We start from the raw sequence: 25,896 nt of genomic DNA, 5'->3' as shown, positions 1-25,896 counted from the left end.
AGTCCTGAGTTTAAGGAAAATCACTTTTTGAAGCCAAATGGAGAATGGACTGGGGTAGGGAGAGAACTGAGGGAGCAAATCTATCACTACTGCAGTAGTCCAGGTGTGAGAAGATGAGAACCTACGCCAGAGTGGTGAAAGAAGAGTCAGAGGGGGCAAAGCACTGTTGCTAAAGTATGAGTTCTTATCATTCCCATTCACAGTTAATAGCACTAAATGCATTTTTCCCTCCATACTCATTGATTTTGCTTTTCCTTCTTTTTGTTTCCTGTCCTGCTGGTCAGTTGTTTTTCAGTCATGTCTGACTCTGTGACCCCATTTGGGGTTTTCTTGGCAAAGATACTGGAGTGGTTTGCCATTTCCTTCTCCAGCTCATTTTACAGATGAGGAAACCAAGGCAAACAGGGTTAAGTGACTTGCCCAGGATAACACAGCCAGTAAGTAACTAAGGCCAGATTTGAACTCACAAATGGTCTTCCTGACTCTAGGGCTGGTGCTCTATCCATTGAACTACTTAGCTACCCCTAGTGCTCTAGGTTTTACTCAATATGCCTCTTCTCTGTCTTTTTCTTTCCCTCACCTAGAGCCCAATAAAAGGTTCTTATCCTTTCTTTTCTTTTATATCTCCTTATGAAATTCACCCTCATTAGTTAGAACTTGTTTTCGTTATTATTAATCCTTCCCTTAACCTTTTATTGTTCAGTTTCAATTCTGTCTGAGTCTTCATGAACCCATTTGGGGTTTTCTTGGCAGTGATACTGAAGTGGTTTGCAATTTCCTTCTGCAGCCCATTTTACAGATGAGTAAACTAAGGCAAACAGGGTTAAGTCACTTGCCCAGGATGACACAGCTAGTAAGTGTCTGAGGCCAGACTGAACTCAGGAAGATGAGTCTTCCTGATTCCAGTCCAGTGCTCTATCTACTATATCACTTTGTTGCCCTTACCTTAACCTACCCTCCCTCCTCCTATTTCCCTTTCACCCCACCCCATGTTTCCTTATTCAGTATAATACATATCTTTACCCAACTCTACTGGGTTTCTATTTTCTTCTTCCCTTTAACCAGTTCATATTAGAGTGAGGTTCAAGTGTTGCCTGCTCTCCCCATCCCTTCCTCAGTATCTATATATTCTACTTGTACACTGCTATTATGTGAAATAATTTTTCCACCCTTCTCCTCCCCCCAAACCCCTGTATATTCCTTTTACCCTCTCTATCCATTCTTCTTTTGAGACTAAATCATAACAATCATTCTCAGGCATTCATATTAAAATGCAAACAGTTTAATCTTATTTAGTCCCTCATGATTGCTGGCTCACGTTTACTCAAATTCTGTTTCACTTGACTCGTTTTGTCATATGACAAATTTTCTATTCAGGTCCGGTCTTTTCATCGAGAATGCTTAGAAGGGGGCAGCTAGGTGGCACAGTGGATAGAGCACCGGCCCTGGAGTCAGGAATACCTGAGTTCAAATTCAGCCTCAGACACTTAACACTTACTAGCTGTGTGACCCTGGGCAAGTCACTTAACCCCAATTGCCTCACTTTAAAAAAAAAAGAGAGAGAGAGAGAGAGAGAGAGAGAGAGAGAGAGAATGCTTAGAAGGCCTCCATTTCCCCTTGTAGCATTCTATTCTATTTTGCTAGGTAAATTATTCTTGGTTGCACACCTGGATTTTTTTTTTCCTTCCCTAATATCATTTTCCAAGCTCTCTGTTACTTTACGTAGGTAGCCACTAAATCTTGTTTGACTGTGACTATGGCTTCTCAGTACTTGAATTCTTTCTTTCTGGTTGCTTAAAGTATTTTTCTTTGATTTTGGATATAATATTCCTGGAAATTCTCATTTTAGGGTTTCTCTCAGGAGGTGACTAGCACATTTCTTCATTTCCCACCTAGATGCCCTCATTTGAGATTCTTGACTTTTTTACCATATCCCCAATAAATTGGGAAATCTCATCTTGCAAGAGATCCACTCAGTTTCAGTAACCATACTACATTGTCTCTTATTGGAAGGTGGAACCAAGAACTCCTCGACCTTCATTTTAAAAAGGGAGACAGGAGAGACATTTCATTTCCCACCTGGCTACATTCATTTTGCATTTCTTTAGTTCCTCCTGCTTCACTCATTTTGGATTTCATTGACTTCTTCACCATACCCTTGTGCTGGGTACCTTCCCTCCATTCCCACTTTTCAGCCTTTTGTGTGAGTTGTCTTTCTCCATTAGACTGTAAGCACCTTGGGAGAATTTACAATCTTTCTTTTTCCTGTTTTTGTTCCCCAAGACTTAGCACAATGCCTGGCACAAAATAGGCACTTAATAAATATGTAATGGACAAATAACTACTGACTATTGGATTCTTTATGATTTCATTCTGCCCTCAGGCTCTAAGAGATTTGCACAGCTTAATTTTAAAATTTCTTCAAATATGCTGCCAAAGCTCTGTTCTTGATATGTTTTTGCTAGGAGATACCATATAATTTCTTCTATTTAATCTTTTGACTTTGTTTTACTACTTCTTGTTATCTCATGGAACCATTATCTTCTATTGGATCCAGTCTAATTTTCAGAGACTGTTGTTTGGGTAAGGTTTGCATGCTGCTATTTCTCTTTCCGATTCTTTCTTCCATGGGTCATATTTCTTTTCCAGTTCTTTCCTCTAGATCACTGGTTTCATTTTTTAAAATTATTTAAAAAAAACAAAACAAAACCCTCTTGCTTCATTTCTTCCAGGAATTGTCATTGGACTTGTGCCCAAGTTGTGGTTTTTTGGGTTTGGTGGGGGTTTTTTGTTTTATTTTTCTTGGTGTGTTTTTAGGCTTTACTTATAAATGTTTTGGAGTCATTATTTTCTGGCTTTGTGTCTTTGGTATCCTAGTCACCATAAAAGTTCTTTATTATAGGATTTTTCCCTCTTCATTCTTCCAGCTTACTTCTTGACTTGGAGCTTAATGTTAGGCCTGGGCTCTGCAGACTTTTGGAGAGGGTGCCTGGGCTGAGCTTCTGTCCTCTTGGGTACTCCTACTATTTTCTTAAGAGTATTAATTGCTGGGGCAGCTAGGTGGCGCAGTGGATAGAGCATTGGCCCTGGATCCAGGAGGACCTGAGTTCAAATCCAGCTTCAGACACTTGACACTTACTAGCTGTGTGACCCTGGGCAAGTCACTTAGCCCCAACTGCCTCGCAAAAAAACAACAGCAACAACAAAAAAACCAAACAAACAAAGAAAAAACAGAGTATTAATTGCTGTGTTATTTCAGGATCTCAGGGATGATTTGGGCTAGGGACCTACAACTTTTCAATACTTCCAAAGTGGCATTATGCGATACAAGGAAAAGTCTGATCATTGCCTTCCTGATCTTAGCTCTGCAAGTTCCTGAACTGTGTCTGTGTTAGAGCCATAAACCTGTAAACTTGGGCCTGGTTATTATCTCTAGTAGACTCTTGCTGGACTCAGACACTACCCATTAGTTGGAATATTCTGCAAGTATTGAGTGACAGAACTGCAGACTTCTCTTTGGTCTTCAATTCCTGCCCTAGCAGAATAACTGATATAGACTACGCCTCTGTGAAAGACTAAACCTGAGCCCCTGCTCTGCAGTCAGTCACATACCCACCACCACTAGGCACACACCCCACCTCCCTCTACCCTGGATATGTGCCCTGGAACCCGAGAGTAAGCAATTAAGATCCCCGTTGGCCGCTGTTCCTATTCCCCACTTTCCATCTGCAGCTCAGTTTGGTTTGGACTGGCTTGGTTTGGTATCCAGGGAACATTATGTCCCACCCAAGACAAGCTGAGCCCCTGAAATCTCCTCATCATACTGATTAACTAAGCTTCAGATACTCAACTGCTTCCTCTTCCTTCTGATTAGAGGCTGGAATACTACAATTCCTCTCAAAGCTTTATCTCACAGAGGGCTGGTTCTACTTGGTTTGGATTTCACAGAACATGGTGCCCCTGCAACCAGTACCTCTTGGTGCCACTACCCCCACCTCCCTACATTTTCCAGTTTCCTTAAGTAGAGACTGTCTTTCTGTTTCTTATTTATTTTATTTTTATTTTTCTTAATATCTACAAAATATCCCCAGAGCTCATCACACTGCATGGCAAACAGGCATTTTAATAAATGTTTACTGAATTGAATTAAACTGAACTGAACTTCAAAAGTTCAGGCCCTTCTGTGTATGTCTGTACCCTGATATATAACCTTAGTCCTCCTTCAGTCCCTATACTGGAAAGCTCTGTGTACCCATTCTTGGTTAGACCCCATCCCCAGTGTTCACAGACTTTTCCATCTATCTCTTATGTCAACCTCTCCTAGAAAAATGACTATTTTTTTTTCCTCCCCTTGTATCTAATTAGGACTCAGTCTGGAATGTTTTCTAGATCACTATGGAGAAGTTGTGGGGGAAAGATCAATTATACTTCTTCCTACTCTATCATCCTAATTGTTCTCTATATCATATGTACACTTAAGAACAATTTTTTTCTTGTGCTTAATTACAAAACTTATATTAATCACTAAAAATAAATAGAATGAAGTTGGCAAATTTGTTTTGAGCACATTTCTTAAAATAATTTTTTTTTAAATTTATTAAACGAGACCCTTTTAGAAGAGGTGAGGGAATCTTCTAAACTGGAAAAAAAAAGTATTGAGTTCAGGTACTTATTTTACTTTGTTACCTTGATCTTTTAATACTGGATCTTTTAATAGATGGTTTCCCAATCTAAAAACTGGGAATAATATTTGTTACATTCCCAATTATACAAGAATTTTTTGAGAATTGATCATGCAATATCTACAAAAATAGTTCTTATCTCTTCAATAAATGCTAAGACACCAATAAAATGGTATAGTGAATATATGACACTAAGAATAAATACTAGCAGGGCAGCTAGGTGGCACAGTGGATAGAGCACAGGCCCTGGAGTCAGGAGTATGTGAGTTCAAATCTGGCCTCAGACACTTAACACTTACTAGTTGTGTGACCCTGGGCAAGTCACTTGCCTCACTAAAAAAAAGAAAAAGAAAAAAAAATTTTTTAAAAGAATAAATACTAGGTAATGATGGGGGTTAGGGGTGGTGAAAGGAATAATAAGCCTTCACTAAGACCTATGTCCCAATTTATGAAGATTTAAAGGGGATACATAATTAAATTTTTTTGGACTGTACTACATTGTGCAAAATCTTTCTTTTTTTGTACAGGCCACATATACTAAAACTTAGCTACCTAAACATTAGCTTTAGCAATAAGAGAAGAAAAAAAATAATTAAAGGAATTAGAATAGGCAACGAGGAAACAAAACTATCACTCTTTGCAGATATGATGATATACTGAGAGAATCCTCAAGAAAATTTACTACCTAACTATGACCACCCCTCAGAAGTAGCTATTATATCTTTCCCTAAAATTTATTTCTACAACTTTCCTTTCAATAAACTCTTAAATGCCCTAATCTTCAGTTTTCTTATTTTTTTCCCTTTAGTTTAAAGAGGTAACTTTAATTTATTCTCACTGTGTTTGAGCATCTAGCTGGCACAGTAAATAGAGCATTGGCCCTGAAGTTGGGAGGACCTGAATTCAAATCTCACCTCAGACACTTAGTAGCTATAACCCTGGGCAAGTCACTTAACTGCAATTGCCTTAAAACATCCAGCACCATCACCAGTCATCCTGATATTTATCTTGCCACTTGACCCAGATGGCTCTGGAGGAGAGAGTGAGGTTGGTGACCTTGCACAGCCCTCCCTCACTTAAATCCAATTCACTTCAAGTCATGACATCACCCTGATATCATGGTCCTCTTCGAGAACAAAGGACAAACAACAAACAACACAACCAAGAGATATCTTAATCTTCAGAAACTTGACAATTCTTGTAAGGGCTAATTTCATTACAGAATGCAGTATGGGGGCAAATATCTTTTCTATTAAAAATTTTTGTTTTAAACCATAAAGGGGGCCACAAGAAAATCTCTTGAGTCAAATCACTTAAGTCAAATCACCTAAATGTTATCTTTTGCTCTATTATTCCTAGGAACCTATTATGATCAAATTAAAGTGATTTCTCCTAGGAGTATTCAATAAACATCCCAACTAGCAATGCTATTTTATATGTCCAGCATTCAGTGGTTTTCTTCTAAAGATGGCAAATATTCACATGCTATCTGATTAATCATCACTCTGGGTCTCATATATAAAATGAAGGATTTTGACTAGATGCATGAGATCCCTTCTAACTCTAAATCCTATGAGGATACATGAATGAAGAAAAGGTTTTCTCCACTTTGAAGCCAGAATGAAGGAAGAGTTCCTAAAACACCATTTAATGCTTCCTAGAGAAATATAAAGAAAACTGAAAAATATAAGGGTCATTTATGTTCAAATAAAATTTAACACAAAAAATTTCAAGTACATATTACAGCTAATAATTTCAGAAAACACATTCTATGCTCTTAGTCACAAAGGATGGCATTTTTAGGCTAACAGACTAAGAGTCTTGTTATATACAAATGAAAGTGACACACTGATCATTCACAGGATTATTGTTGCTATTAATTTTGCCTTTTTCCTATCAAAGATGAATAGTTTTCATTTATGTCTTGCTTAAACTCAAAAAGAATGACTGAATACTAGATGAAGACTAAACTTCTCTTTAAAATGTATGTGACCCTATTCCTTTAAATATATCTTTTCTGGCTATACCTACCCAGCAGTGGATGGTTTTATCAAATGCTCTTTAATAATTAAGGTAACTATTTCCATGGAAACCACAGGGCAGCCATTCATTATAACTGCCAAGATTTTTCTCCGTAATCTCTTAAATACAGGTGGCTGTTTGTTTTATTTTATTCATTTTTTAACTGAACAATGATCAGCTTTTCTTAACAGTTAGCTTCTTCTATATGTCCACAAAAGAACAATGTAAGAGGTCACAAAAAATTGAGTGCCTAAATCTTTAGATAACAAAAAATCTTAGAGATAATGAGAGAAAAGACCATATTTGGACTCTTCTCAGATACCTAAAGATAGACAGTGGGTTTGGTTTCAAGCCCCACCACTTCACTGCCCGAGCTTCCCAGTAGGGGGCCACCCAGTACACAAGGCTGAGGAGCCAAAGCCCCTGGGCCTTAGGCCCCAGCAAAGCCTGGAATGGGGCCTGCACTTTGTGGGAACCAAGCTAAGCTGGGAGTTCACCTTGAGGCACCTGAGGTGATTCCTACATGACCCTGATGTTTGTCTTTCCTGAGGACTCTGGCAGAGAGCAGAGCTAGGAATGCTCTCTCCCTTTAATAGACAGGAATCTAAGCCTTTCTCTTTCTCTTCACCAAATTCTTATTCTCCTTAATAAATGCTTAAAAGTCTAACTCTTGCTAAAGCTTATAATTTATTGGCAGGGGGCAGCTAGGTGGTGCAGTGGATAAAGTACCAGCCCTGGATTCAGGAGAACCTGAGTTCAAATCCAGCCTCAGACACTTGGCACTTTACTAGCTGTGTGATCCTGGGCAAGTCACTTAACCCTCATTGCCCTACAAAAATAAAAATAAAAAATATAATTTATGGGATATCTCTCGGTTGTGTTGTTTGTTGTTTGTCCTTTGTTCTCGAAGAGGACCATGATATCAGGGTGATGTCATGACTTGAAGTGAATTGGATTTAAGTGAGGGAGGGCTGTGCAAGGTCACCAACCTCACTCTCTCCTCCAGAGCCATCTGGGTCAAGTGGCAATATAATTTACTCATTAGAGTTTAGATAGTTCAACAAGAATTTTAGTCTTTACATGTTCAAAACCCAAGTAGTTTTGTTTCTTGATAAGTTATGTATGGTTATGTATATTAACACAGCACTGTTCAAGTGAGGAATGGGGACATTCTTGCCCAGAATAAGGTTAAGGCCTAGTGTCACGATCTGATTGGTCAACTGGTGCAATCTGATTGGTTGTTAACGGGGCAGTCTGATTGGTCGACTGATACAATCTGATTGGTCCTTACAGTTACCATATATGGGAAGTTGGTACCATATGCCATGATTGGTTGTTTTTGTAATGCTGAATGTAAATGAAAACTGTAATGTGGTCAAGCGGTACCCTTGTTGGGTATAAAAAACAATGTGGGACCTCACTTCAGTGTAGTCTCTGACACATTCAGAAGAATACCCATCTTCGAAGATGAATAAAGACACCTTCACCTATCCTCTGCTGCCTGCTTGGATTCTTTAAGCTGCTAGCAACACTTGAGCTGCTAACACTTGAATTGCACAACACAATTTGAACTGTTAGCTGCATTTCTAACAATAACAACCTACTTTAAGTCAGCATACAGACAAGACTGGTAGATAGGATAGAAAAAAACATCACTGAAAAATTCAGCACAGAAGAAGATGCCTACTTCCCCATGGATAACAAAACAGATAAATATATCTAGGAAGATATACTAGAAAAAGGCAAAAATAAAAATAATGACAACCAAGAATTTAAGACACTCACCTCTCTCAACATATTGCTTTCTTTTTCCTTTTGCTCCAGGAGACTTTCCAGGTGGTGTACATGCATCTCTGCCTCAGCCAGGCGTCTTGTTCTCTCATGATCTTCCTCAGTGGCCTTGGCAGACAGTCCTTTACTCTGCAACATCTCCAAGAGCTTTTTTATAGATTCATCCCGTGCATTCAATGTTTGTTTCTGAGTCTCAATACGTAGCTCCATTTCCTCGAGAGTCTTACGAAGAAGGAAGAGTTCCTTGGCTTGCCTCTCATGTTCAGCATGTAGCCTCTGAAAGTTCTCCTCAGTCAGCTCTGCTGCAAAGGGTTCACTAGCTCTATTACTACTGTCTTGCTGGAATAGCTGGTTTAGGTCCCTCTGGATCCTCAATTCATCCTGGAGAGCCTGGATTGTCATCTGCATGTGCTTTAATGACAAAAAACACCAAAAATCTCAAATCAGTGATTTGCTATTCAGCAACAACAGAGTTTACTTAGATCCTTTGGGGAACCTAGGTGCAACTATGGGCATTTCTCAGAATCCTACACTTTACATTGGAGAGACAGTCTTTCTTATTTAATCCTCAAATGAAGGGAAGAAAAACTAATCAGCAAAATGCCAGCAGTTCAACCAGTACTATTAATAATTTTGAAAAGAATTAACCAAGATCTAAAACCTCTCAAAACACACACAAGTAATTTATCTTCCACATGTGTACTATAGATTATCAGTGTGGTCACAAAACCCCCAGGAAATCAGGCAAAAAAAAAATTTCTTGCATATCAACAGCAGAGGCCAATTATAACGGTACTTCAGGTAACAAACATTAACAAATTAAGGCACTAGTCACCACCGATAGCATTTAATTGAAAGGGGACAGGGCAGCAAAACATACACACACACACACACACACACACACACACACACACACACACACACAGCTAAAGGCTCAATTCACCAAACCACAATGGATGATGCCCTTATTACTACAGAATTCAGAGGAACCACAGGGGTTGAGTCCAAAATATATATTAAAATCCCCTCTGCAATATACACAATAAATGATCATCCAGCATTTACTTAAAAACTATCAATGAGACTTCCAAGTTGTACCCATTACTCCTAATTCTGCCCTTTAGGGCCAATAAGGGCAAATCTAATACTCCTGAATACTTGAGAGCTATCATGTGCCCACCAAAACTTTTCTTCTCCAGTTCCTTTTACCAGAGTTTATATGTATGATCTCTATGCCCTTCATCCTCTTTGTTTACCTCTCCTGCAAATTTATTAATATCCTTCCTAAAAAGTGACACTTAAATGTGGTTTGATAACAGCAGAGTACAGTAGATCTCTTCCTTTGCTTTGAAAAACAATATTTTAATTCAGATTACAGTTTTAATTCAGTCTAAGATGGCATTGTTTGTTAAATACCTTGCTGACTAAGTAGATAAGATCTTTGTCACCTAAACTGGTATCTAGCCACATCTCCCACATCTTAAATCTGTGAAGCTGATTTTTTTAACCCAAGTATAAGACTATTACATTTATCCCTACTAGGATTCAACTAATTAGATCAGTCCAATATTTCATTCTATTAAGACATCTTTGGTCCCAGACACTGCCATACAAATACTAGTTATTCCTCCTACGTTGGTGTCCTTCATGGTACAGTTCTGTTGACACCTTTTCTGCCCCCCCCCCAAATATTATCAACATTCTCACCCTTGAAATTACTTTATATTATTTTGTATAGCCTTCATATTTATAAACATGAACATGTTGCATTTTTTCAGCAGAGCTTAAGTTCCTTGAAGACAGAAATGTTTTTATCTTTGTATTCATAGCATTTTTATAGTAATATATCACTTGTATATAAGTGTACAATAAATGCCTGCAGAAATGAATTTAATAATACAAATTTTACATATATATATATTATATATATATAATGACATGACTAAAAAGTAATAACTAGTTTCCATACACTACAGAAATCAATTTTACCAGTGTCTGGTCATTAACAATAAGTAATAAGAATTAATAATCCTTCGTTTGTCTTATAGTTAACCAATGAAACATAAGCTAACAAAAATAATCAAATGACTTTGGTAACTGAGACCTCTGTCAGCTGTGAGAGGACCTAACAAGTCTACCTCTAAAGAAAGCAATAATCAAACTTAGTTTTTGACAAAATGAGCCACCTACAAGGGAAAAAACAACATTAAATGAAAAAATATATTATATGAATACTGGACACAGTGTCTAAAAACACCTGAATTTTATTCTCTGGTCTCTGTTACTTTATTACTGCTTGACCTTGGTTAGTTACTTAAGCTCTCTAGGCTTCAATTTTCTTATTTGTAAAATAGCTACAATAACACCCATATCATATACCATATAATTTTTGCAAAAACTAGTTTTCTGCCTCCCAAAACAAAGGAAGTTATGGCACTAGAGGACTAATCTTTTCATGCAGGAAATATTTTAACAACTTCAAAAATTACTTTCTACATATATATGTATGTATGCATGTATATAGTGGTAAAATAATGAAATTTGGCAGATGCCCAGGGGTCTGACTTGATTGACTTAGTAGTATTTGAATTGGGTGTGAATGAGAAACTACTAAGTACCCACTTAAAGATGATTAGATTTTAGCCACACCTGGTCCACCCTGTTAGACCTAGCTTACCTCAGAGACTGTGGACTGTGTCATCAACAGGGAACTAGTCTCGGCCACAGTACTTGAAGGACCTCCCCTTTGGGGGAGGGAGAAAAAGGGACCCCAACAGGAAGTAATACACTCTCTCTCCCTCTCTGGCCTTGGAGGAGCTGTCGGAGCAGACTAGAGACTGGCTGCTGACTCCCATAGAAATTACGGACCCCTGGTGGTGAGTTAAATCCAGCCCTTTGAATTAGCTGAGCTAAAAGTGAGTTTGGATTTGAGACAGCCAGGCTAGAGCCAGGGAGATTATCCATTTTCCTTTTCCCCACTCCCTTTTTCTTGACTTTATTAATTTCACCTTTACTGTGGATTTTATTCCCATTAAATAAAACCTGATTTGTTTGTGGAAAAGAGGCTGTTAAGCTCCTTTCTTATTGGCCTGGGAGAAATAACTAAAAAAGGCAGTTCGGAGGGGAGGTAACTTTGGACTAGAGGTACCTCATTATTTTCTGAACCCCAATATTATGGTGAGCCACCCAATTAACTCTCCCTATATTAAATTTGGCCCCTATAATATATATATATATATATATACACACACATACACATCTATGTATACACATATATCTACATGTGTATATATCAGATCTTGAATATACATCTTCATATTCATAGAAATATTTTATAGCACTCAGCAAATGATTCAATGCAACTGAAGTAGAACTTTATTATAGCTAACATTTGACACATGCTTTAGTATCAATATCTGAATTTGGTACAGCACATATTCATTTAGTAAAAAGGGAAGTGAATAGCACAACCTGCTACATGCCAGGTAATGTGCTAACCACTTTTTATAAATATTATTTCATTTGATTCTTCCAATAAAATGATTTCCTGACTCCAAGCCCAGTGGTCTATCCACTGTGCCACCTAGCTAGCTGACCAAGTCCGTTTAACTAGTTTTCCTGACACCATTTTAAAATTGTAACACTAAAATGGAACTAATTCCCTACAAGTCAAAGAGATGTTTCAGAACAGCTGCATAAACCTCACAGAATTGTACTGTGAAGGGACAAAGTTCTCCCTAGCACTAGAGGCTAGGGAGAGCAACCATAGGAAAAGGCATTCAAATTACTCTGTCACAGACTGAGAGTGGCCCAGCCTGGAGGAATCTTCTAAAGACCGAAGCACAGTGCATATTTGCAAAGAGCTATCAAGTCTATGCAGGCAAACTAAAGCTGCAAACTGACAATGATGACAAAAGATGGCAACAGCCAATGTGGGAGGGGTTATGGGAAGACAGGCATGCTGGTGCATTGTTGGCAGAGCAGTAAATGCATACAAACATTTTGGAGAGAAATATGGAATTATGCAAATAAAGTAACTAAATGTCTATATCCTTTGGCCCAGGGATTCCATTACGAGGCTTAGACCACAAAGACCTCATATATACCTAAATATAACAGCATTTTTTTGTGATAGCAAAGAAATGGCAACAAAGTAGATGCCCATCAGTTAGAGACTGACTAAAAAAATTGTGGTATATGAATGCAATAGGATATTACTGTGCATGAGAAATGGCAAATATGATGAATATAGAGAAGCATGAAAAGAACTCCATACAGAGTGAAGAAGGCAGAGCAAAGAAAACAATATACACAATGACTACAACAATGTGTGGAACAAAAAAATCAAAAGTGACTAATGCAAAATTATAAAAAATAAACATGACTCAAAGAAGAAATAGAAAACATTCTAAACCCAACCCTTTGGAGAGATGGAAGGTCCACAAATTGTTTCAGACTTTTTTAACTTCAATAAGAGATTTCAAAAATCACTTCAGCTGATTTCCCACACACATTTTTTTTTTCCTTTTTATGTCCTTAAAAATAAACTATTTGTTATATGGTATGGCTCTCAAGGAGGTGTAGGAGAAAGGATTATGGGAAGGGTTACTGGTAGAAACCACAGCAATGTGAAAAAATAAAACATCAATAAAAACTTACTATTTAAAAAAAAAGAAATTATTGTCCCATAAGAAATTAAAAAGACTATTTCAGAAAATGCTGGGAAGTAAGAACTGATAGAGTGAAGTGAACAGGACCAAGAGAATAATTTAACAACTGTCAACATGACACTTATCTCTAAGACAAAAACCATAAAGATTTCAAAAGACACTTGTCAAATTGATCAAAACAATGACCAACTGCATTTCCAGAGCACCTATAGTGGTATATGCATATTACCAACCTCCTGACATAGAGATGATGGATGCAAGGCATGGTAGTACATGTACATTTTTGGATAAGGCCACCTTGTGGATAGGTCTGGACTATGCTTATTTGTTTTGAGTATTTTTTTTCTTTTATTTTTAATTGAAAATGAAGCACTGAGGAGCAAAGATGGTAATAAGGGGGGAAAAAAAAGGAAAGGAACAAAAAGGCCAGAGAAATAATCTGAAAAGTACACAGGGGAGAAGAAAATCAAGCTCAGAAGGAAGTAGAGATAAGCAGGACAATTTTGAAAGTAATATGTTAAATTTATTTTACATATAGCTGAATCATTTGGGAGGGGCCACACCTGGCCCACCCCGAGGTTACGTATGCTACTGAGGTCAGAAGGACAACTCTCCATAGGCAGCTTTTGAAGGACCTCCCCTTTTGGGGGAAGGGAGATTGAACGCTTCCTGAAGGGAGGCCGGTTGCTTCCAGAATGCTACGCATCTTCCGGACCTCGGTCTTTTCCTTCTTGGCTCTTGAGCTTGTGGCGTGTTGGCTGTTCTGGCGGCTCGAGCAACTATAGACTTTCAGGTTTGGTGAGCTAATTACAGAAAACCCTAAATTCCTTTGAACTAGCTTAATTGGGAATGGTCTGGGCAGTGAATGGGTTAAGCTTAGAGTTAAGAATATTTATCTATATTATCTTTGATTTTTATTAGTTTCACCTTTGTTGTTTAATTAATTCCCAAGTAATAAAATCTGATCCTTTTGTGAACTTAAGCTTAGAGGCTCCTTTCTTATTGGCCTGGGAGAAATATCTAAAAAGGGCAGTTCAGAGGGGAGGGTTAAACCTAAAAGGTCCCTCATATTTCCAGGACCCCAATATTAAGGCAAGTCACCCAAATAACACTCCATATATCAAATTTTGGCCCTCACACTGTAAAGAATTTCAGAACCATCATGACAATCTGCTAATATCTGGTATTAAACCACTATAACAAAGAGTTTTTTAGACTAATTCTGCAAGACAAAGAATTACTGGTCTACCCCTACCAAGATGCTCACAATAATGTTCTTAATAAATAGACTTAAGACTGAATCAGGGATTTTAATCTGCAGGAAAGAGACTCAATTTTTGTTAACTCAATGACAGTTGTACTGCTGAGACCTCTAAAATAAAATTTTTTAAATAACTTCCTATCTATTCCAGAAATTGATTTAATACAAGTCACTTAAAAGTTGCCAAGCAATGCTTTTACTCTATATTTCTCTTCCCTTTGGCGGCCTAGAAAAAGTTGCCTATACTCACTGATTCTACTTCTCTCACCCTCCCTTCAAACTCTTTTCAGGCTGACTTCTCAACTTATCATGCTACTGAAACTGCTCTCTCCAAATTGACCAATGATTTCCGAAATCTCAAGTTTAAAAGCCCTTACTCAATCCTTAATCTATTTTGATCTTTCTGCAGTTTCTGACCCTGTCAGCCACCCTCTCCTCCTAGATATTATCTCCTAGTGATCCTCCAGCCACTACTGGCTTCTCCCACTAAACAGTTGATCCTCAATTTTCAAGGGGATAACGGGTCCTAGAAAACAACACAAAAGTAAAAAACACAAATATTGTTGCATTGAAACCTATGGGAAAGAGGTTAGGTTCTCACAACCACCAAAAACTATAATCTTTCCCTAGAGACTGCAGAAAATACATTTTCTGAACATTCTTTATAACAAAACATTAATTCTGATAGTCTGTACTTTTCCTAACACAGTAACCACGACATAACACATAAGATGCAGCACACAAAATAAAACTGGCAACATGCAAAACATTTTTTCTCACTAGTAATCACTAGAATTCAGTGATCTATTGTGCTAATATCTCAAAAAGAATTTATTTCATGTTTTGCATGACAACACATGTATAACATATTGAATTACTTGAGTTCTTAAGGGTGGGCAGGGAGGGAGGAAGAGAATTTGGAACACAAAGTTTTTTAAATGGACATTAAAATTGTTTTCACATGTAACTGGGAGAAAAATAAAATTCTAAATAAATGGGAAATAATTTATTTCAGACAATTAAATTTTATAACACATGAAATCTATAATAGAGTAAATACTGCACAGCAAATAAAATTCTTTAAAACTACAACTTTATTATTTTATTATATGATTTTATTATTTAATTATACAATCATTTATTAGTGGTACTAAATAAGAAACTAGCAGTATGATTCTGGTTCATGAATGATTGGAAAAAATGTCAGGCAGCTGGAATACTGTATCAATTTTTAAAATCTAAAAAAAAAAACCCCTACAACTTTTAAAAACCTGAATCTTACTTTTCACTGTGTCAGATGGCACTGTAACAGTGCTGTACTGGATACTACACTGCTATAAACTTTCCTACTTTGGATATTCTCCAAAAACAAAGGGAGAGGTTTCTGGGACTTTAGTTGCTGCTGAAAGAAGACTCAGAAACTGGTATGGTCTAAAACATCACCCTAGAGCACAAACAACTTCCACTACACTTTGGGGGCATAATTGCAGCGTAAAACTTGAGTTTTAAAGGTAAACAATGAAAATATGCAACAAGGAACTCTTTACAATGGCAAGGTGAACATGACCAGTGAAACACGTAATAGGATACCAACTGCTCCACAAACTTGCACTCATCTTGCTTCTCATTTTTTTCTTTACTGTGCATAGCACAAATGTGCATGGTTGACAACACAAAAGTGAAAATAAGATTACTAATAAAAGCTTGTAAATGCTTGAAGTCACAAAAGTTAAATATGTGGATGCTGAAGACTATGAATCTATTTTGTAAATAGAGGTTTATAACAATATCCCCCAAGAGAACATAAGCTCTGAGGGCAGAAACTACTTTTGTCATATTGCAAGTGCTTATTGACACAGTAACTGAAATATAGCAGATACTTTAAAAATGCCTACTAAGTGAAAATGATTTGAGATTAAAATGTCCTTCATAGGGGGGTAGCTAGGTGGCGCAGTGGATAGAGCACCAGCCCTGGATTCAGGAGGACCTGAGTTCAAATCTTACCTCAGACACTTAACACTTACTAGCTGTGTGACCCTGGGCAAGTCACTTAACCTCCACTGCCCACAAATAAAATAAAATAAAATAAAATAAAATAAAATAAAATAAAATGTCCTTAGTATTCTTTTTAAATTTTTTTTATTTATTGTAAACTTAAATACAAAGAAAAAGAAAAAAATAACATTTCCATGTACACAGCAGACGTAAGTGTTCAATATCAAAATCTATATAATAAATACTACAGATTTTTTTCAAAGCTCTTCTGTGCTTTCTTCATTTTCTTTTGTTCTCTTCTATGAATTTTTATTTTTTTCTCCTCCCCCCATCCTAGAGAAGGCTACAATTAAACATGAATATATATCACATACATATCTATAAATATACACATACATTACATACATATGAGACCATGCTATGCATATTTCAATGTCAGTTCTTTTTCTGGAGGTGGACAGCATCTTCCTTCATAGGTCCAAGTCTTTCCATGTGTTTCTCCCCCCCCCCCCTTTTTGGTGAGGCAATTGGGGTTAAGTGACTTGCTCAGGGTCATACAGCTAGTAAGTATCAAATGTCTGAGGCCGGATTTGAACTCAGGTCCTCCTGAATCCAGGGCCGGTGCTCTATCCACTGTGCCACCTAGCTGCCCCTTTCCATGTGTTTCTAAATCAAGTAGCTCATCATTTCTTCTATCATGGTAGTATTCCATCATAATCATATGCCACAGCTTGTTTAACCATTTCCTAATCAAAGGACATCTATCATTTTAGCCAATCTGATAGGTGTAACATGATATAATCAATAATGATTTAAAGCATTTTTTCATATTATTGTATATAGTTTTGATTTCTTCATCAAAACACTGCCTATTCATACCCCATGACCATTTATCAATTAGGGTATGACTCATATCCTTATAAATTTGACCAAGTTCTTTATATAATTGAAAAATGAGACCTTTATCTGAGAGACTGTCTATTGTGTAATTTAAGATTCTAAATGTGGATTCTAATGTGTTCCCCCAGTTTGCGGGAAACTGACTAAAAATCACTGATAAAACAAGTTTAGGTTTTTAAGGGTTTATTGGAAAATAGAAAGAAAAAGATTGAGAACAGAATTCTAACAGCCTGGCATTCCTATCTTTCCTCAAATTTCCTGTGAAGTCCTCTGCCCCCACCACCATCAAGTCCGGAAGCCAAAAAGGCCAGCGCTCTCTGCGCAGGCTCCCTTTCCTCCTTCCTGTCTCCTCCCAGACCATAGGAGGCTCCTCCAGTTGATTGGCTGGTGGACTTGATAGACAGCACCCATGAGCAAATGTCATTTCCTGACGCCAAGGAAAAGCCACAATGCCTCTGAGGCATTTTCCTCATGGTGAAGCTCTCCACAGCAAGTCTCCAGTAGGTGGCGTCATTCCAATCATTACACTATGAAAGTTTCTTCCTAGTTTTCTGCTTTCCTTATAATCTCGGCTACACTGGTTTTATTTATACAAGAACGTTTTGATTTTTAAATAATCAAAATTATCCATTTTATACCTCAGTAATGCTTTCTATCACTTGTTCTTCATATATTATTCTCCTCTCCATGAATCTGATATGTTTCATGTTCTTCTAATTTTCTTGTGATACTCCTTTTTTGACCCCATTCTGGTACATGGTTTAATATACTGGTGTATGTCCAATTCCCACCAGACTACTATCCAGCTCTCCCAACAATATTTACCAAACAATGAGTTATTATCCCCAAAACTTAAATCTTTACATTTGTCAAACACAAAGTTACCACAGTCCTTTACTGCTGCACACTGTATATCTACTGTGCTCCACTACTCTACTTTTCTATTTCTTAGCCAGTACCAAATAATTTTGAAATTTGCTGCCATACACACACACACACACACACACACACACACACACACACACACACACACACACACACACACACACAGTTTAAGGTTTGGTACTACTGAATCTTGTTCCTTTACATTTTTCCCCTTAATTTCTTTGAAATTCTTGACCTTTTGTTCTTCCAAATTAATTTCTTTATTATTTTTCCTAACTCAGTAAATTAAGTTTTTAGTAATTGAATTGGAATGGCAATGAATAATTTGGCAAATAATAAATTAAGTTAAATTGTCATTTTGAAGATCATGATTACTATTCCTTTTTTTAACATAAAAAATTCTACTCCAACTCTTTATTTTAACTCTGTGTATCTCTCATTTTTACTGTTTCCTGAAATTGTTGAATTCAGATTTTTAATCAATTCTGCTGTTTGTTTTGTAGGTAAATTCCTCCTATTCACATTCAAAGTTGTAATTAGTTGTTGTATCTTGCCCTATTTACACCTCAAATTTACTTCTACCCCCTACTTTACCCTTCAATTCCATAATCTACCCAAGGTTCTAAGAGCCCTCCCAAATCTTCTCCTCCTACCCAGCACCTTAATCTATGTTATCTTTTTAAGAGTTTCTCCCTTATCCCCTCCCCCTCCTAATTCTTAATCTACACACCCTTCTAAGAATTCCTCCCTTATCCTATTATCCTATCCAGACCTTCTTATTTCTTTCTAAATTTATTAGACTTTAATACCCTTCTAGATATATATGTCATTCCCTCTAACCCATTTCCAATGAGAATAAGGTTCCAGCACTGCCTGCCCTTTCAGTTCTGTTCAACTCTTCATGACCCCATTTGGGGTTTTCTTGGCAGAGTGGTTTGCTATTTCCTTCTCCAGCTCATGTCACAGATGAGGAAACTGAGGCTCACGGGGTTAAGTGACTTGCTCAGCATCACACAGCTAATAAGTGGTCTGAGGCTGGATCTGAACTCAAGGAGATGAGTCTTCCTGCCTCTAGATCTGGCACTATATCTACTGCACCACATAGATGCCCTTTCCCCATTACTGGTCAACCAGTCACTATTTCCTTATTTCTTTGATTGAATACAGACACTTGGGGTGGGGTTCAGGAGGGAAGAGGATACCTCTTTTTCTGATTTCAGAGAATTACATCTGTTCGCTCTTCCCCTTCCAGTTCAGAAAGCCCCTAATTTTTCTCCAATTAGAAATCAGATTACCTTATCTCGTATCCTGGTTATATCCTGTTACTTGTTTTCTTTTAAATGCAAAGCTGAAGAGGCCTGGTCTCCATTTATGATGCAATTGGCATGCATCATTTAATAAACTGATGTGCTCAGAAGCTCGAACCTTTGTTTCCACAGTGATTTTTTGGATTTCACCCAAACAATAAGTAATAATAAGTAGTCAAATTTTGAAATAATTTAAGTTTATGTTGTAAACAAAATGAAAAGAACAAATGGCTTGAATTGAATACAATACAGTAGGTATGTTGAATACAATAAAACATACAAGTGGAGATCTTCAATTCATCATGTAAAACCAACAAACTTGGCAACCAAAATACTGTAAGATCATAATGATATGATCTAAATGTAATACTCTAATGAAATATTGGTGAATTTCACATCACTTAGGCATGATGAAACCACTGCTTTTGACATTTGGGAAAAAAAACTGTAATGAGATCTTGGCAGCACAATGTCAAATTGAATTAACTATTTAAAGCACTTTGGAAGGTACAGTAGTACATTCCAGGCACTGGTCTTGTTGATGGGAAAGACAGGGCAAATACAGAGGCAATTTGGGGAACCTGCCTGGCTGGAATGTAAAGTCTATGAGATGACTAATGTAAATGAACTCTCTATCTTGTAGGGGACAAATTTTAATTGGGGAGTGTTTGTTAGGCAGCTTGCTGCAATATTGGGGGAAGGAAGGAGATTAATAGCCTCTTTCAAAAACAGAACAGGGTTTATTAACAAGAACAAACAGCAGAATGAAGGAAAAGGGAAAAAAAAAGGAATGGGGGAAGGAAAACAATACGACCTGAATCACATCACTGCCCAGGGCTCAGCAGAACACACGGCTTCATCCTGTCTCTTTCCAGATCCACACCAGAATGGCGAATCTCCTCCCTTCTCCTTACCAGCAACCCCTGGGATCCCAGGAAACAGGGCGGACAGACACACCGGCCCAAGTTAATTGGCCAGCAGCCCTGTTTGACAGAATTAACAAGGCGCTCTACAATTGCCAGCCCCCCTTCAGCTTCCGGATGCTGGAGGTCACCTGACTGCCCTCAGCCGGCTTCCAGTCATGGTGGGGCTGCCCTCATTATAATTTGGCCAGGCCCATGCAGGCCTGTGGGTGCGCCCCGGAGCGAGGTCAGGGCGCAGGGGGTTTCTAATTCTAGGCAAAGATGGGGTCTTAGAAACCTCAAATCACAATTTTTTTTTTTAAGTGAGGCAATTGGGGTTAAGTGACTTGCCCAGGGTCACACAGCTAGTAAGTGTTAAGTATCTGAGGCTGGATTTGAACTCAGGTACTCCTGACTCCAGGGCCGGTGCTCTATCCACTGCACCACCTAGCTGCCCCCACAATTAATTCTTTACAATCTTGAAATAATAATGGCAGCTGTGTGGAGGATGAATTGTAGAATCCTATCTGGAAGCAGGTAGATTCATTACAGGAAGTGGAAGGCTATTACAATAATGTAGCTGAGAGGCTATGAAGCCCTGGAATACCAAAATAGCTGTCTAAGTGGACAGAATGTGCTAGATAGGAGAAAAGTTTTAAAGGGGAGGAAGAGATAAGGGAAATAGAACATTCAAGGAAGACTACAATGATATGAATCAGAGGGACTAGAGGAATAGCTATTCTGATGACCACAGTAATGTAAAGGAAAGCAACAATGAAAGATGTCAGAACTGACCAATGCACAGAGCAAGCTGAGCCAGGGGAATCAATGGTAAAACATGTATCCTCCCTCAAGAGAGAGGAGATGTACTATGAGTACACCGTTTGGCTAACGTGTTGAGTAGGATACTTGATCACACTTTTTGTTACAAGGGAGGCATTAACCTCTCTGAAGCATCAAACTGCTTCAGGACTACCTTCCCCATGACATTCTATACTCTCTGGGTTCTTATTACTGCTCTCATGGTTGGTTCTCCTTTTCCCTGTCTGACTGATCCTTAGTCTCTTTGGCTGAATTTTCATCTTCATTCATGGCATAATCATTAACTGTGGGTATATACCCCAAGGCTCTGTCCTGGGAACTCTTATCATTTCTCTGCATATTCTCTCACATGATGACCTCATCAGTTCCCATGAGTTTAATTATCACCTTGATACAAATGATTCCTCTAGATAGTTTTTCTCTTGGGTTCTGATCCCATATTACCAACTGACTTCTGCATATTTCAAAACAGAATATCCTATAGACACCTCAAACATATCCAAAACAGAATTTATGATCTTTCACCTAAAAACACCATTCTTCCAAATATCCACACCATGCTGACTACACTCTGACCATCATCCTGATATCTCCCTCTCACTAATACCTTAGACTCTGCCCCAGGAAGCCAGGTGGTAAAAGGTGAATTTACACCTTATTTTGCCTGGAACAAAGCCTCCTCACCACTCTTCAGCCATCTCCACACAATGCCCCTTCTCCAATTCCCTTTCATATACTGACTTTCCCCATTAGAAATATACATTCCATATGGGCAGTGACTGTCTTATATTGTTGGAGATAATACTCAATACTGATGAGATCCAAGATCCAAAGTATCAAAATACATCTCAATTCAATTTAACAATAATTCATTAATACCAAATATCTGCATTGAACTGTACACTAAGAAGAGCAACACAAAAGCAAAATAAACCTTCCTCTCAAAGAGCTTACAAGCTACTGGAGAGACACAACATGTACGTAGACAAGTGAACAAAAAGTTTATAACAAATATTACAAAGTAATTCCAAAAGGAAAAAATATTTGCATTTGATGGAGAATGTCACTCCTCATGGAAGTAGCAGCACTTGAGTTGTGCTTTGAAAGTAAGCTATGGAGCAGCTAGGTGGGGCAGTGGATAAGCACCAGCCCTAGATTCAGGAGGACCAGAGTTCAAATCCGAACTCAGACACTTGAAACTTACTAGCTGTGTGATCCTGGGTAAGTCACTTAACCCCCACTGCCCCACCTCAAAAAAAAAGGTAACTATGAACATGACTAATGTGGAAATATGTTAGACATGATTGTACATATATAATCTGTATAAGATTGGTTGCTGTCTTGGGAAGGGGGAAGGGAAGGAAAGAGAAGGAGAGAGAAAAATGTGGAACTCAAAATTTTATAAAACAAATCTATCTTTTGCATATAACTGGAAAAAAATAAAATACTATTAGGATCGAAAAAAGTTAAATATAATTAAAATTTTTTTTTTAAAGTAAGGTATGGATCACAAAAGGCAGTGATGAGAAAATAATATATCCTGGACATGGGACAATGAGATGAAAAATGGAAGGTTATGTGTAGAGGAAAATAATGTGAAGACTGGATAACAAGTTAAAGTTATGAAGAGTTTTTAATGTCAGGCTAAAGAATTTAAATGTCAGGATAACATTTCAAAGTAGCAGGAAGCAATACAGCCAAGTTCTGGGCCACAAAAATCCTCTAAACCAATCAATAACCATAAACATTATTAAGTGCCCATTATGTGCCAGGTACAATGCTAAGTGCTGAGGTCCAGAAAGATGCAAAAAACAGATCTAGAAAATGTACCAGACCAAATACTGATGAGGACATTCAGAAGAAGTCACAAGTCCCTTTATCCAGACAGGGTAGGCAAAAGGCAATCAGCATGAAGTGAGGTCCGATGGGGACTGTGCAAGAGCACACCATTTGGGGAGCACTGAGGCAGAAGCCCTTCACGAGGGCAAGAAGAAATCACAAACCTACCTCTCCTCCAAGCCAGTTTTGAATAGAGTTCAGCGATAGCATCTACCTAAAATATATATGCTAAATGGACCTGGGGCTTACATCCCTCATCTGTAAAACAGGATCAATAATATTGCACAACCTACTTGACAAGGTTTTTTGTGAGAAACAAGGTCAATAATACAAAAGTAGAATATGTGCGATTTCTAGATAATAGGCCTTAATGAGAGTCTGTTGGGTTGAACTGATTTCTGACAGTGAAGCTTGGAAAATCTGGCTTTCCAGTATGTATTTATATAGCTGCTGATTCTGCTTAATTAACTTCTTCTGCCTAGTGATAAACAAGATCTCTGCTTAGCCTAGCCCAGTAGTAGCTTGAAGGCAAAATCACTCCCTACTCCCTCCTACCAAAACCCCTCAATTATTTAATTACTTCCTTTTCCTTCTTTCACTATATACATGAACCAGTATTCTTGAACTGAAAACCAAGATATGCTTTATATCAGTCTGAAAGTTGATGCTGTCCATTCCTGCTAATGGAATGAAGAACAATAAAGAGCTCTTAGCAGGGAGGGAAAATGAGAGAGACTGGCAAGTCCTCTCCCTTTCGCTATCTGGCTTCACTGAATTCTAAGAGCAAACATATCTACATTCAATATGTTCCAAAAACCATATTTATCTGAGACTACTAATCTATGCTACTTTTATTGTTCAGTCATTTCAGTTGTGTCCAACTCTCAGTGACCCCATCTGAGGTTTTCTTGGCAAAGATACTGGAAAGGTTTACCATTGCCTTCCCTGGTTCATTGTACCGATGAGGAAACTGAGGCAAACAAGGTTAAGTGACTTGCTCAGAGTCACACAGCTACTAAGTGTCTGGGGCCAGATTTGAATTCGAGAAGATGAGTCTTGACTTCAGGCCCAGAACTCTACCCAGTGTACTATATAATTGCGCATCTAGGCTACTGGTACCCATATTAATAATCAGTTTAATGATTTCTGCCTCTCTAATATCCTGAAGATGAAAACATGGCCGAGTTTCCTCGGAATGTTTTATAAGTATTCCAAAATTACAAAAATTAAGAATCATAAACCTGCATTTCAGAAAGTACTCCTGAAAAAACTATTAAAATGCTTAGTATTTATCATTACTTAAAGAACTATCTGGCTTAAAAGGGCTCAACCTTCACTTTAGGAAACTTCAAAATGTTTAAAATAAAGTAACTCTCATTCAAATAAAGTAACTACTCATTTGTAGTTTAGTGATTTTCTACTTCTGCACATAAATGTCAACAGCAAGTACATTCAGTTTCAACATTCTATGAAGCTAATGAGTGGGGGAGAGAACCTAGAAGCAGCCAAAACACAGAATGCATGGCATCTAGTCTTTGAAAAATCAGCAGTAGGCATGTAACCACATGGGGAAGCCATCTGTTCACAAGAGGAAAAGGAGCATTATATTATATTGTATTATATTACCACCCAAGGTTTTTGGGGGTGGCAGTGGGACAGGGGAAGGATATAGTTGATTTTCTTGACAGGCAAGTTTTCAAAAATATCGATGTAAAAATATGAATGAAATAGAAGAAAAACTGACAAAACTTTACTTTCTCTACTACAAAATTTGAGTATAAACTATAAAATAGGCATTCACTCCCCCACCACCATCACCCAAAAGTACCAAGTGCCCACTAAATCAATTCATTTCATTGAAAACATCAAGTTTATTTTATCATCATATTATTAATATTAATATTATTGAGAGGCAACCAAATGGCACAACTGATAGAGTGTTGGTCCTGGAGTCAGAAAGACCTCAGTTCAAATCTGCCTGTCAGACACTTACTAGCTATGTGATCCTCAGCAAGTTACTTCACCTCTGTCTGCCTCAGTTTCCTCAACTGACAAAAGGGAAAAATAATAGCACCTAATCTTCAGGGAGATTAAATGGAGATAGTGATTATAAAGTGCTTGGCACATGGTAAGCACTAGAATGAATGTAAACTATTATTATTCAATTACCAAGTATTTATTTTTTTCTTCCTCCACTTTCCCTGTCCCCCAGAAAAAGAAATAAACCCTTTTAAACAAGCAAACAACCAAATGTTTTAGGGATATTTACACAAAATTTGAGAATGAATCAAAGAAATAAGTTATCAGCCCAAATATTAACCTTTTCCAACAGAGCTAAAGGACTTCCTCTCCCCAATTACACACACACACACACACACACACACACTTTTAGTGGAAGAGAAGGAAGTCTGTAGCATGATGATCTCTCCATAGAGTAATCTCATTAGTTATTTTAGCTGCCTATAGGCAGCTAGGTGGGCACAGTGGATACAGCACTGGGTTTAGGGTCAAGAAGATGAGAGTTGGGGCAGCTAGGTGGCACAGCAGATAAAGCACTGGCCCTGGACTCAGGGGGACCCGAGTTCAAATCCAGCCTCAGACACTTGCCGCTTACTAGCTATGTGACCCTGGGCAAGTCACTTAACCCTCATTGCCCTGCAAAAACAAACAATAAGATGAGAGTTTAAATCCTTCCTCAGAAAAGTCACTTGACTTCAGTCTACTTCAGTTTCCTCGACTGAAAAATGGGAAAAATAATAGGACCTACTTCCTGTGGATGTAGCCAGTATTAAATACTTCCTAAAATCTCTCCAACATAGC

General features: G+C 37.9%; 1 protein-coding gene across 1 annotated transcript in view; it reads right to left on the bottom strand.

Moving 5' to 3' along the window:
* Positions 1 to 25,896, bottom strand: part of ERC1 (ELKS/RAB6-interacting/CAST family member 1) — a 313,654-nt gene that overhangs the window by 264,382 nt on the left and 23,376 nt on the right. Inside the window, exon 2 of the mRNA XM_043966008.1 lies at positions 8,490 to 8,906. Coding sequence (XP_043821943.1) covers positions 8,490 to 8,906 — 417 coding nt within the window. The remainder of the gene's footprint in view (positions 1 to 8,489; positions 8,907 to 25,896) is intronic.

Source organism: Dromiciops gliroides, chromosome 5 (assembly GCF_019393635.1).
Source record: "Dromiciops gliroides isolate mDroGli1 chromosome 5, mDroGli1.pri, whole genome shotgun sequence".
NCBI lineage: Eukaryota > Metazoa > Chordata > Mammalia > Microbiotheria > Microbiotheriidae > Dromiciops > Dromiciops gliroides.
The sequence above is the reverse complement of the archived record's forward strand: the minus strand, read 5'-3'. Positions and strand labels throughout refer to the sequence as shown.